Raw genomic sequence first — 13,693 nt, 5'->3', positions numbered from 1 at the left:
CTTGCTTCGGTGCCACGCGATTCAATACATAAAATTGTTGACATAACCAATAATCTATATACTCTATTCTATTTCTATCTATTTAGGCAATAGGGATTAAATAATTATCTTTTCGGCTTTGTTAAGTTATCAAATATTTGGCCATTTGTGATTATAAAAAAAATTCTAGGGATTAGTTTAATAGTTTAGATATTGAGACAATTGTTAATCTATTATATTTGATTATGTATTTGTTATATATTTTTGAGTAAAATGCGTTACTATTTAGATACTTTGGCGAAAATTCAAGAACCACTCCGTTTTATTTTCCTTGATGATTAGGTTATGTGTAATGAGTTGCTGTGACGTTATAACTTCGTTATGCAAAAATAAAGTCTTATTTTTAAACCATAAGGTGTACCTAGTGACGCAATAAATATTTGGAGCACAATAATATAATTACAATTGATGGGTACAGCGCGTGATGGAATTTATGATGTTCATAATTGATACGTTATGTTTTATGACATAATTGAATTTTAGATAGACAATGATAAATGGATATAACAATAAAGGGGTATTCGTGATCTTGATTTTAGCATGAAAATCGTCATGTTTTGAAACATTCCAAATTTTTTTACTAAAATTTAACTAAAATAATCACAATAATTACTAAATAACCTAATGAAACAAAGTTACAACTCATTAAAATGTAAATTATTGTTTAATCTATACTTTTAGTTTTGCATTTTTTGTCAACACTGTATCTCTTGTAGTGACAGCTTATAAAGCCTTTTTTACTCATAGATCAGGGTTTTTCTCTATAAGTTTGAAACGCATAAAATTGGATAGTACTGGATCCCTTGTTTAGTCCACTGAAAAGGCGCTTGAAGATTCACATTATCGCTACTCATCGCAAAGACCAAGAAAAGCCACATCATCAGTGAAACTCTTATCAAACCTTGCCTGTTAGAAAACCGCTGATATTTATCTTGGATCAGAAAGTAAAGAAAAATTTTCACAAATACTACTTTCTGACAATACTGTGAGCGTCGCATCAATGATATGCCCGCAGACATGAAAATTTAGGAAGTGGAGGTCGTGAAAGAATCAAAGTTTTTTGCAATGTAGTTAGATGGATGTTGCACATTGTTGTCATTTGCTAGTTTTCGTTCGATATATATAACGAAACAATCAAAGACGAAATGCTGTTTTCTACAAAGTTAAGACAACTTCAAAAGCAGTTGATATAATGACAGCTATCTCGGAATTCTTTGACAAACATGAACTGTCATGGCAAAAGTTGATAGCATATTATGTACAGACAACCCTCCCTCAATGCTTGGCTGTAGTTCAAGATTCGTACGGCCGATCAAAGAAAAAAATCCCAATGTAATCGTTATTCATTCTTTTATACACAGCTTTGGCGGCTAAACCACTTTCAAATGAATTCAATGATGTTTTAAAATTATGCATTAAACACCCGACTTTTTACGGTCTTCCTAGTTCTTTGAATTCACTAATGTTGAAATTGCAATCGAACATAATTTATCATCGAGATGTCACCACGACTTACATTAAAAAATTTCAACTCTGGAATCGCAAAATTTTAGCATGCAATTATTCCTGCTTTACTAAACTATTTTCAGTCTCAAAAGGAGCACGTTTTAAGGAGATTTTTGAAGACATTGATAATATAAAAAATAACATATCAAACTACATATTTGCAGCACCTTAGCGATAAATTCAAATGTTATTTCCCTAACTCGTGCGATAATAACATTTATAAGTTGACCACGGATCCTTTTTATGTTAAAATAGATGAGCTACCTACACTACAAGAGCAAGTGTTGGAAATTAAAAATGATTCTGCTGCCAAATATGATGTTGAGAAGATGGATAAGTCACTATTTTGGGTTAAATATCTCAAAGTTTATCCCAGCGTAGCAAAGCAAGCGCTGCAACTATATTTACCCTATCCCAGCACTTATTTGTACGAAGGGTGTTTTTTACAGTTGTAGCAATAAAATTGAAATATAGAAATAAAGTTAATATTGCTAGTGATCCATCTCATTGATTGATTTGTTCTTTCTCATCATTTATCGCAATTCCAACGTAAGCGTACTATTATATAGCGCTTACAAGTAACATTTGCACACTTACAGCATTCAAGGTCACAGGTCCAAAATGTTTACACAATATAAAAAGAAATTGTAAAAGTTGAGCATAAAAAGCAAGCAAGATGAGCATAAAATTTATAATTTTTTTTAGTTCTTTTAACTCCCTGGCAAAGAACATACAAGATTTGCAACGGAATATAATGGTCGTTCATACCAGACGCCTGTATGAATCGTAAAATTATTTCTGTTCTTACACTATTAAACGCTTTTTCTTCTTTCTCTTGCCCCCACTTATACCTTACGGTGTTGGGTTTTGGATCCATATTTTATACATCTTCCTATCTCTGACCATAGTCCGTACTTCGACAAGTCTCTTCCCTCTTCTTTCAACCATCATCTCATTCTCTACCTCTCATTGGGGTCTTGGTCTATCACGCTTTCTCTTTCCTTCTGGCCTTATATTGAACATTTTCTTAGATACTCTATTTTCTTTCATTCTAACCAGATGACCATACCAACTTAGTTGTTTTCCTCTATTTTCTGTACCAGGTGGTTTAAGCTTAGTTCTTCCCTGATGTTCTTGTTCCGTACCCTATCTCTTGTGGGTTTCCCCAATATCTTGCGTAGGTACTTCATTACAGCAGCTGTTATTTTTGGTTTGTGCTTGTCCGACGTCGTCTAAATTTCTGATTCACAATTAAGTGTGGGCATATAGATCGTTTTATATAAATGTATTTTTGCTGTAGTGTTCAGTTGCCTGCGAGGGTGTTGTTTATTTGATAGTAGACTGCACTTGCTTTTGTTGCTCTGTTACGTATTTCCTGATCTATCTTTCCATCCTTACTTATTATGGTCTTTATTTCTATTTCTTGCAGGCAGGTATTTCATATTTGTATGTTCCTTTGTAAGATATTTACTCTGCCTAATATTAGTACAACATAGCGTATATAAGGTGTCGAGTGTAGATCGGGTTAAGTTGTGGCACCCAGTCTCGTCTGCGTAGTTTGTGTTTTGACTTGCTTTATTATTCTGTCAATGTATGCTACAAAGAGTAGTGGGCTCAAGCTGTCACCCTGTTTCACTCCCTTTTCCATTCTGATCTCTTCTGACATCTTTCCATACAGTCTAACCCTTCCCATTACGTTATGGTATACGCTTTTGATTACTCTGTTTAGTTTTGGACTTATCCCCAGTTCGCTTAAAGTTTCTCATATATGTTTTCTCGGTACCTGGTTGAAAGCTGTTTTTAAGTCCAAGGCCAAATAAACGATTAAATGAAACGTTTTTGAATATCATTATAGCCAAGAAACAAAAAGTGTCAGCAAAGCCCTTTCAAATCCGAGTAGTACTAGATTATTAAAATAAAACCCAACCCAACCTAACCTAAGATCATCCAAGATGTTACGTCACTTTTTAGAAATAATGAAGTTGACACCTAGACATACTGAATGAATAGATGAAGTTTCATTCAGTTTCGTTTTTGCTTCATGTTCTAAAGCTGGTTTGAAATAGTTCATTTAACTCATATTAGAGAAAACACAAATTGTAAATAGGTAATGATAAAATACTGTATTTAAATTCAATAAATCATTAATGTTTATAATATAATTAGTATTAACATAGATAGATAATAAACATACATTTAAAAAGTGATATACAATTTATGATGTTTAAGATAATAATAATTAAGAATATATCACACTAGAATTAAAACACGTTAAAATAGTTAAATCTGCTTAAGTTTAGGGTTTTATGTGAATACAAAAATTATAAATACAAAAATAGAAACTTATTTCTTTCCCCACATTCTAATTGCAATTAGAGCTTTATTAAAAGCTTCACACCATTTTATTCTTTCCTCTTTTGTATCTGCAGATAAAAGATGCCTTATAACAGTTTTGTTATCTTTATGATAAAGTGTTAAAGATTCTTTATCATCAACTTCCGGTTCACGCATAATTTCAAATAAGAATGTATTCATTCGGGCGCAAATTTCTCTACTAACAGGTCCAAGGTTTTCCGTTATACAATTTTTTAAGCTAATCGATCCAATTGGTGATCTTTCTTTTTCTTGATCCGGATATTTCCAATAACTTATCGTATCGCCTCTTAAAACACACCACCTTCTATGCCAAGCTCCAAAACCGGAAACATCTTGGAACATTGTTAAAAATCCTTTATGTTCGCTTGAAACTGCTAGTTCACAATCGATTTTCATGTCAATTCGTCCTTCTAATGGACTCATTGATGGTGCGTTATTTAACGAAAAATGAGTTTTATTAACAGTTTGGATTGAAAAAACCACATAACCCATCAATGCAAATGTTGAAGAACGAACCACTTGTGGTCCTGCTGGTGATTCTTTTGGTGGAATAACCATCCTCGAATCGTGTTTACTTTTCTTTGGGGTTAATTTATTACTGGCTTTTTTATTTATATGATATTTAACTTCGTGGGGTAAAATTTCTTCTTGCGCTTGTAAACAATAAACTTCAAAAGTAACCGCAAAATCACTGTAGATATTATCAAGTTTTATAACTCCCGGAATTATAAGATCATTATCTGGATTATGAGGTGATGTTGCTACTGTAGAAACTAATTGGGACGAAACGACTTGTTCGCCCGATTTTACCAAGCAAATTACATGATGGCCTTTTCCACCAGCCGCAGCTAAAGCTCGAACATATTCCCGTTTTAGCGGCAATTTTATGTTTTTTATTGTTAAAGATCCTTTTTCGAGCGGCAAATTTTGAGCGTGTTGATCTTGAGGACGCAAAGTTTTTTGAATTTTAAGGCGTTGAACTTCATGGAGAGCTGCTTGGCGTCTATGTGCTGTTTTAAAAAAGTTTTATTAAAAAGAAATTAAATTGTTGATTTAGATAATTTACTTGCTAACAAAAGAAGCTTTTCAGCTTCAACTTGTTCGGTGCTACCCATAAACTCCATGGTGGCGTTGCAAAGATTTAAAGCTTGACTTGTTTGAGAGATGATCATTTGTTGCTTGTTAATCTAAAAATTATATTTTTTAAGATCAAAATAGATTACATTGCTGAAATAAAACAACCTCATCAGAAAGAAATTGAATTTTTTCTGCGACTATATCTTGTGTTTCTGATTCGTTTAATTTTTCGTCAATCTCTGAAATTGCTGGTTGGTACAAAACTTTTTTAGCTGAGGAATTATTCTGAAATAAATACTTAATTAATATCTTAAATATCAATTTGATAACTAATTAATACCTCCATTTGTTGACGTCGATAAAAGCTTACTGTATACTTCAAAGGCATAACATTTTCACCATCAACAACGTGAGTGGGTAAATTTAAAGATTCGCGAGGTGATACATAAGTTTTAGGAGAAGTTAAAATTTTTGCTGGGGATGTTGTTTCTGATGTAAAGCTTTTATAATGAAAGGAATTACATTGTTTAAGACCACTATCATTCTGAAAAACGAAAAAAAATAAAAAGTTTAAGTAATTGTTTTAGATGGTATATAATAATTTATACTAACAAATGCTTTTTTTGGTGGAGTTGGACCATTACTACAATCGGATTTGCTTACATGAAAATATTCATCTAGGTCATCCAAAATATCAGAACCGTTACTATCAGTACTCGCTTGATCTAAAGACTATACAAAAGAAATAATTAATTTAAAATAACTAGGGTGGAATGGTGTAAAAACGAGACAGGCAAAAAATTGGAGAAAAACAAGAAATTGTTGCCAAATTACATAAATATGTTATTACTAGTACTATGCTAATATTATTGATACACATAATGGAACTTACAAATAGAATCTGATAGATACATAAGAAAATAAATCAATGTAAGCGGATTACAAACTACTATTTTAAATCTAGCACGTAATCTATCATCGCAGCGCTAATGTCATAATGCGAAAGTGTTTTTCGAGCACTGGGTCTGAGAGGAAATGGATCGGAGCACGAATTATCGCCCTTTGGTTTCGAATACTGAAGATGACATCAGAGAGGCATTCAGACTAATTGAAGCAAGAGAGCTGTCTTTAAGACAATCTGCAAAGTAGTTTCAAATAGATAAATGGGTGTTAAGTCGCCGCAGGAAATATCTAATTGGAAAACAAGGGAAACTCTTCCAAAGGAAATAGAAGCAATTCCTTTGAGCAATTCCTTCTACATTCATAAATGGAAAACGTGACAATGACTGGTTCAGAGATTTTTGTCGTAGGAACAAACGGAGCCACACTAAAGCTGGAACAGTTGGAAGCATCTCGACGTGTCTCCACAAGTTCATTATCTACAGGTTTTACGAAAAGTTAGAAAATTCACCTATGGAATTTAGATGAAACAAGTTTTTCTTTGGACCCATAGAGTGAAAGTAGTTGCAGGAATAGGTCAAAAAGTGCACAGAAATATATAAAGTCCCAGAAAAGCAAGGGAACACATTCATCGAGCCAGCTGTTGAAGAAAAATCTAAACTCAGTGTTTCAACAGCGATGGATCGGAAGAGGAAGCCTAGTTCCATGGCCAGCCAAATCCCCACACTTAACTTGTTTGAATAATTATTTATGGGGGTGGTTAATGATGTTTCAAACTCAACCTACAACTAGACAGGAATAAGTCAAAAAGTGCACAGAATATATAAAGTTCCGGAAATGAAAGGGAACACATTTATCGAGCCAGCTGTTGATGAAAAATATTCAGTGGAAATGAAAAACATTGAGAGCAAGCTTCTTGCCCCGACACAACATACAAGAATGACAACTGGACGGTTATCTAGCACATTTTAATATAAATGTGAGACATTATCTAAACTCTGTGTTTCAACAGCGATGGAGCGAAAGAGGAAGCTTAGTTCCATGGAAAGCCAGATCCCCACACTTAACTTGTTTGAATATTTATTTATGGGGTGGTTAATGATATTTCAAACTTAACCTACAACCAGGACAAAACATGAAAAATATGATTTGGAATGCCAATCACAACCTAGCAAGAGCCGAAATTTAAGGCGCAGTTTTTTCCACGCAAGAGAGGCTCTAGCAATGGATAGAACGTGATGGACGGCAATTTGAGTATTTAAGGAGGCATTAAACAAATTTTTAGAAGTCCGAGATCATTTCTTTAGGGCAATTAGTAGTAGTTAATTTTGCAATTATTATGTGTTTAAATGATGTTTATTTTTGTCAATATGCCAAATTTTCGCTTCAAATGGACCAAAAATCAATAGAATGAGGAATGCTCTAAAAAGTGAGGTGAAGTATCTTCTAAACTAAGGCAAATTAAAAAGCTGATCGAAATTCAATGGATTTTTTCATAAAATCTTCTTTCACTGATATTTTAGGTTAGGAACATGATATGCGAGGTACGGTTTTGACTAGCTTGTTTGGGATTCATTTTACAGTTTTTTCATTAAAAAAAAGTAATTCCAATAGATTTAACGTTTCTAAGAAAATTCACAATATCGAAAAATGCCCCCTAGTGCCAATGCACTAACTTACAATCACTACAAATAAGGTAGGATTTGTAGTCCAAGAAAAGCTTTTTTCAATGATACTAAGTTCATTAAAATCCTGTTAGCTATTTTGAAATTATTGGCATTTGTTTACAAACATTTTCGAACACCACTTTATTTTTAAAGATAGGGCAAAAAGTGTTTTGACAAAAAAAAGTATAATTTATATAAGCTTTAAAAGACAAATACCCTTTTTTATGTTAATATAGTGGAATTCCGAGAAAACCCTCAATTTCTAATTCAAGATGGCGCTTGCGCCTCCTAGCGGCCATCTTAGAAATCTGAAAATAATTTTCAGGATTTTCTTTTAGCCATTTTAGTTATTACATTTTTTACCGCAAGTCGCTACAATGAGTAGTATCTGAGATACAGTACTTTGTACGCTTATTTAACCACCCTGTACATAGATGGCTCTTTACATGTAGCCTGTACAGGTGTCCCAATTTCGATGTCCGCATAGGCTATCTCCGAAACTAAAAGAGATAGAAAAAAAGTAGCTTACATGTGTTGATCTCGTTTTTCGAGAAAATGCTAATGCCGAAAACTCCGAACAGCTATTGTCTTTTGTTTTCGCCCTATCGGCAAAAACTGAAAATTTTGCAAAAACGACAATCGCGAATATCTCACTTATTATCAAAGATGGAGTATTATAAATAAAACATTATATGGGCAACTTTTTACGAAGAATTCAGTGGCGTAGGTAGAATTTTTTTCCCATTTTTTATTTTCGAGATTTTTGACGTAACGTTATTTTTTTAAATGGAAACCATAGTTGGCTATGACCTAAAATAATTTGTTATTTTCTTCTGATAACAAATATATATAGTTTGTGGGGCATATTTCTTATAGTTATTGAATAATTAACAAAAATTCATTTTGTTCTATCTAAATATAATGTATGTATTTAAAAGTTAATGTTGCTATGGTGATAACCATACATACTATGATGGAACATAATGTATCAAATAATTGCCAAAGTTTGTATTTAAAAATTCGATAACAACTCTGGCATTATGAGCTGGTATGATGCACCAGCATGTTAGGTGTCAAAGTATAACAAAACTAAATAAAACTTTACAATGAACTTCGAAAATTATGAAAATGTAACATGATGGAATGCTATATGTTATCAGATAAGAATGCGACGTTAGCCGCGGAATTATATTTCACAAGGTATTCGGAAAGAAGACAACCGCACGTAAGAACCTTCAGCCGGTTAGCAGAAAATTTAATAGATTTTTGGTCCATCCCCAAACCACGTGCAAAAACATACCAAAATGGCCTGCAAGAGGATGAAGTGAATGTGTTGGCTTCACTTGCGATAAATCCATCAACATCTTGCAGAGAAATTGAACAAGACGTCTGACCCAAAAACCGCTGCTTCCGAATATGAAAGAAAAATATGTATAAACCATACAAAGCGGGCCTAACTCATTATTTACGTGCAGGAGATGTCAATCTAAGATTAGAATTTTGTAGATGATTTAGAAAAATTAAATAATCTGCTGTTTGTTCAAAATGTCATCTGGACCAATGAAGTCTCTGAGTGTTCAAAGAAGGTTGAGGTTCAATGTATGGTGTGCCCTTTTAGATAATAGAATGTTGGCATATAGTATCTACCATAAAAACTTAAACTCAGGTAATACCTCAATATATCAAGGCAGCACATTGTGCCTTTGGTCGACAATTTGCCATTAAATAAGTCTCAAATGATATATTTTCAATATGACGGAGCACCAGCACATAATGCCAAAGTTGTCAGTGAATTTTTAAATACTACTACAAACTTTGGCAATAATTGGAAACAATGGGCACGTTCAGCCGGTGTCAACTGTTAAGTTGCTATATTAGCAGTCGCGGCTGAACGATATGCTAAGTCAGCGCTGTTACGCAGCAGTTTAGTAAATATCTCAGCGTAAGTAATCTGCGCTTAGTTTGTCAGCGGTTGTGAAATTCTAGGTTAGGATTAATATTTTTTGTTTCTCCCCTTTAATTTTGAAAACTGGCAGAACTGTATAAAATGAAATGAGCCTTAAAATCAACATCATCATCCATTATCTCTTGTAATAACACAAAATTTTCAAAAATATTATTGTTGGCCATAGTTTTAGGTTATGCTGAACTGCTAATTCTCAATTGCTTGTTCAGCCGATTTCGTTCCGCTGTATTAAAGCTCATACAACTAGCTGACTGATTTAATTCAACTGTTGACACCTGCTGAACGTACCCAATGTTTTCCATCGTGGCATTGTTATCACCATAACAACACTAAGTTTTAAATACATACAATAGTTTTAGAAAGAACAAAAAAAATTGATACATTATGTTCCATCATAGTATGTATGGTTATCACTATAGCAACATTAACTTTTAAATACATACATTAGTTTTAGATAGAACAAAATGAATTTTTGTTAATTATTCAATAACTATAAGAAATATACCCCACAAACTATATATATTTGTTATCAGAAGAAAATAACAAATTATTTTAGGTCATAGCCAACTATGGTTTCCATTTAAAAAAATAAAGTTATGTCTCAAATCTCGAAAATAAAAGATGGGAAAAAAATTCTACCTACGCCACTGAATTCTTCGTAAAAAGTTGTCCATATAATGTTTTATTTATAATACTCCATCTTTGATAATAAGTGAGATATTCGCTATTGTCGTTTTCGCAAAATTTTCAGTTTTTGCCGATAGGGCGAAAACAAAAGACGATAGCTGTTCGGAGTTTTCGGCATTAGCATTTTCTCGAAAAACGAGATCATGACATGTAAGCTACTTTTTTTCTATCTCTTTTAGTTTCGGAGATAGCCTATGTGGACATCGAAATTGGGACACCCTGTACATGTTTTTTCTAAAAATTTGGAACCATGTTATGCTTGCTAGTTATAGAAAACAGGAAAGATGTTAATTTTGTCTCGTGTTTACACCACTACACCCTATAACATATTGTTATTGATTTTGTAAGATTTTTATGTATTCAAAGTGAATCAAAAATATTTTTTAACTGACATTACGTTTAATTAATAAAAAAATATTTACTCTTTTTCGAGCAGATTGTCCTTTACAAACAACTTCCAAAATTTCCCGTCCAAAACTAGTATTTCCCATATCACACATATCATAACTATCATTCATACTATTTTCCAAAGACGATTGCAACTCAGTTTCATTTTCAGTCGCTGCTTCAATATCGGATAAAGTTGGATATAAACGACCTTCTTTAGGTTTAACAAGTTTAATATTTTTTACTGATTCCAAAACCGAAGTAACTTGTGGACTATCGCTTTTTCTTCTACTTCGAGATTTTTCACTTGATAGTTTCGATTCGGTTTCGGTGGGTTTTGTGGGTGTTTTAGGGGTAATTTCTGTTTTTGGTGGTGTTTTTTCGCGTTTGGACGAATTAGTTATTTTATCAGGTTGTTTTGGTTCATAATCGCTATTTAAATCTTTGTTTTTATTAAAACGATTTCTTAATAATTCGATTTCTTGCTGTGTACTTGTCATAGTGTTAACTTTTTCCATTTTATTTTCAATTAAAGCTTCAAATTTTTTAGCAATGTTACCTTTATCAATAATATTTTCCTTTTCTTGGACACATTCGTTATTAGTTATGGTTGATTTTTTTAAAACAACCCAATTTTGTTCGGATGCGTTTTGCTTAACCTGTTCTTGACCTCCATCAATATTTTTTAAAAACTTTGATGCCACATTACCTTTATGAACTGGTTTTTTATCTTTCTGAATTGGTATTGACATGGCAAACGCAGCTTTTGGAATTAAAGCTTCACCTTTATTCTTTTCAAATAAAGCTTTTCTATCAGCAATTGAAAGCAAAGATGGATCTTTAGTTGACTCAGATTTTAAAGGTGGCGTTTTTGGTGATTTTTCAAACAACGCTTTTTTTGATTCAATACCAGAATTAATTTTTGATTCAATTGAACGTTTTGTTGATTTTTCTGAAGTGTTTTCTGAGATTGTTGGAATGTTTTTTCGAGTTTCTAATTTTGGGGTTATTTTAGTTGATTTTTCTGAAACTGTTGAAGTAATTTCTGAGCTTGTTGGAATGTTTTTTTTATTTTCTGATTTTGGGGTTAGTTTTGTTGATTTTTTGGGTGAATTACAATTATAAACTAAACGAGAATTTGATTCTGTTCTTGTAAACCCTTGTGATTCCTAAAATACAAAATAAATAAAGAAAAGGGTTAATAATTAATTTATTTTTTTACCAAAGTTTTAATTACTCCTTCATCCCATACAACTTTTTTAGCAGAACCATTCTCCGGGGTCTTTTTTAAAGGAGAATTAATTGGTTTATTGTAACTAGTTACAGTTGATTTTGCACACACATTTCTTTCTTGTTGTTTAACAGATTTAGTCTCTTCCTTTTTCTTAGATTTTTTCTCACCTATTTCAGTATTTTGGACTTTAGGAACACTGTTTTCAGATTTTTTTTCTTTATCCTATAAAATTTATTTAATTAAAACACTTTAAAACAACCACTCATTAGAACATAGCCAATAATCGGTTTTGAACTGATTATTTTGAACATCCAATATAAAAAAAACTTACATCATCTTCCCATTCACGAATATTTTGGGCTAAATCAGCTAACTTACTCAATCCTTTTTTCAATTTAGAATTATTGGCTGCTTTAGAACATTCTTGGGTTGTCTCATTTTGTTGTAAATGAAAGTAAGCCTCAGAATTTTGAATGGGCGATGAAATACCAACATTTTCATCAGCTAAATAAAAGTAAAACAAAATTCTTTTTTAATTTATATTTTAGTTGTCAATTATCATAAAAATTTATTACATTTTGAGCTTCAATATGTCACGAATAAACGAAAATTTAAAGTCTGCTAAAAGTCTTTACAAAATCCAATTTGGAATTTCAACAAACGATAAAGATTCTGATGAGGAAGCTATGAGAGATATATTAGATAACTTCCAAGTTAGTGGATCTACGAAACTAGATAATGGAATCATATTTCAACTTAAAAATGAAATTTTGGAAGTTTTAAAAGAACAAAGTGAACAACTTTGTAATTATTTCAAAACAAAAGTACAGGAACTTTTACAATTCGTCAGTTTTTTGTGTGAAAAATTGGATGAGAATATGACTTTTAAATATTATTTATCTTACATTACATTTTATTTCATGATTCATAATCACGACTTGGAAGATGCCGATTATTATCAAAAAGCTATTTCTATGATAACTTCAATGCAAATTTGATGTAATTTATTTTTATGTACTTAGTATCTAAATGAGAAATTAAATAAATCAATCTTACCAGAATATAATCGTCCCAATTTTTTTAATTTATATTTAGCTTGTTCTCTCAATCCACTTTCACTTGCATAATTATCATCCTCCCCATTATTCTCCTTATCAGAACCATCCTCATCATCCTGAATTTCCACCTCAACCCTAACATGATCTGTCGAAATAAGTTTAATTTCCATGTTAAAATTTTCTTTTTGTATGTTAAGCGTTTTAAGCTGAGGTTGTGGTGAACCAGGCAAATGAGATGATATTTTTAATGGACTTTTAGTTGTTTCAAGAGTCTCTTTAATGGACGGCATGCGAGGAATTTTTTTATCAGGTGTTGATGATGAAATCATACCTTCTTCATTATTTGTGCTGTCGTTTTCTGTGGATGTATTGCACTTAGGAGATGTGATAATATCTGACTTCTTACGTGAGGGTATGTTTTCGGTCGAATTTAGTTCTTCGAGTTTTTTCTGGCGTTGTCTTGCTCTCTCGAGGATGTGCTAAAATAACCGAAAATATCGTTTAAACGTAAATCATATACAACCTTTAGGTATATTTACCTCGGTAAATGATGAATTCATCGTATAAGTTCTTTATTTGAATGCGCACAAGAGGAAAATTAATATTTTTTTTAGACGTCACTTTGTAACAACCTCTTTTGTACGTTACAATTTGAATTTGACATTTAAACCGTTATTTTGAAAGCTGCTTTTAAGATAATTCGCAATAGGGGGCGCTTTAAATTTTTTATCGTATTGTTTTTTCAAAAATTCACATTAGATTATTAAAATTTCTATATAAATTCGCTCTATATTAA

At 32.1% G+C, this 13,693-nt stretch overlaps 1 protein-coding gene across 3 annotated transcripts; it reads right to left on the bottom strand.

The window, feature by feature from the left end:
- Positions 1-3,649: 3,649 nt before the first annotated feature.
- LOC111421142 (anillin, actin binding protein) lies at positions 3,650-13,554 on the bottom strand. 3 transcript variants are annotated; one of them, XM_023054282.2, is made up of 11 exons: positions 13,437-13,553; positions 13,229-13,376; positions 12,896-13,042; positions 12,171-12,343; positions 11,828-12,061; positions 10,641-11,774; positions 5,611-5,730; positions 5,339-5,542; positions 5,164-5,283; positions 4,988-5,108; positions 3,650-4,931 (listed from the first exon to the last, which is right to left on the bottom strand). In XM_023054282.2, the coding sequence occupies exons 1-11, from the start codon at positions 13,455-13,457 to the stop codon at positions 3,889-3,891; spliced, it is 3,465 nt and encodes a 1,154-aa protein (XP_022910050.2). In that variant the 5' UTR covers positions 13,458-13,553; the 3' UTR covers positions 3,650-3,888. The 3 variants fall into 3 exon arrangements, with proteins under 3 accessions (XP_022910050.2, XP_022910049.2, XP_022910051.2); XM_023054281.2 differs by having other exon boundaries at positions 12,896-13,376; positions 13,437-13,554; XM_023054283.2 differs by lacking the exon at positions 12,896-13,042.
- Positions 13,555-13,693: the final 139 nt, after the last annotated feature.

Source organism: Onthophagus taurus, chromosome 1 (genome assembly GCF_036711975.1).
Source record: "Onthophagus taurus isolate NC chromosome 1, IU_Otau_3.0, whole genome shotgun sequence".
Lineage (NCBI taxonomy): Eukaryota > Metazoa > Arthropoda > Insecta > Coleoptera > Scarabaeidae > Onthophagus > Onthophagus taurus.
The sequence above is the reverse complement of the archived record's forward strand: the minus strand, read 5'-3'. Positions and strand labels throughout refer to the sequence as shown.

What these genes read in the sequence shown, in the direction of transcription:
- LOC111421142 (XM_023054281.2), bottom strand. Translation starts at nt 13,457, where the DNA reads ATGAATTCATCATTTACCGAG. An exon ending in TTCGTGAATGGGAAGATGAT is followed by an intron (nt 12,062 to 12,170) that starts GTAAGTTTTTTT and finishes TAAATTTTATAG; the next exon opens with GATAAAGAAAAAAAATCTGA. An exon ending in TTCAATTTCTTTCTGATGAG is followed by an intron (nt 5,109 to 5,163) that starts GTTGTTTTATTT and finishes TATAATTTTTAG; the next exon opens with ATTAACAAGCAACAAATGAT.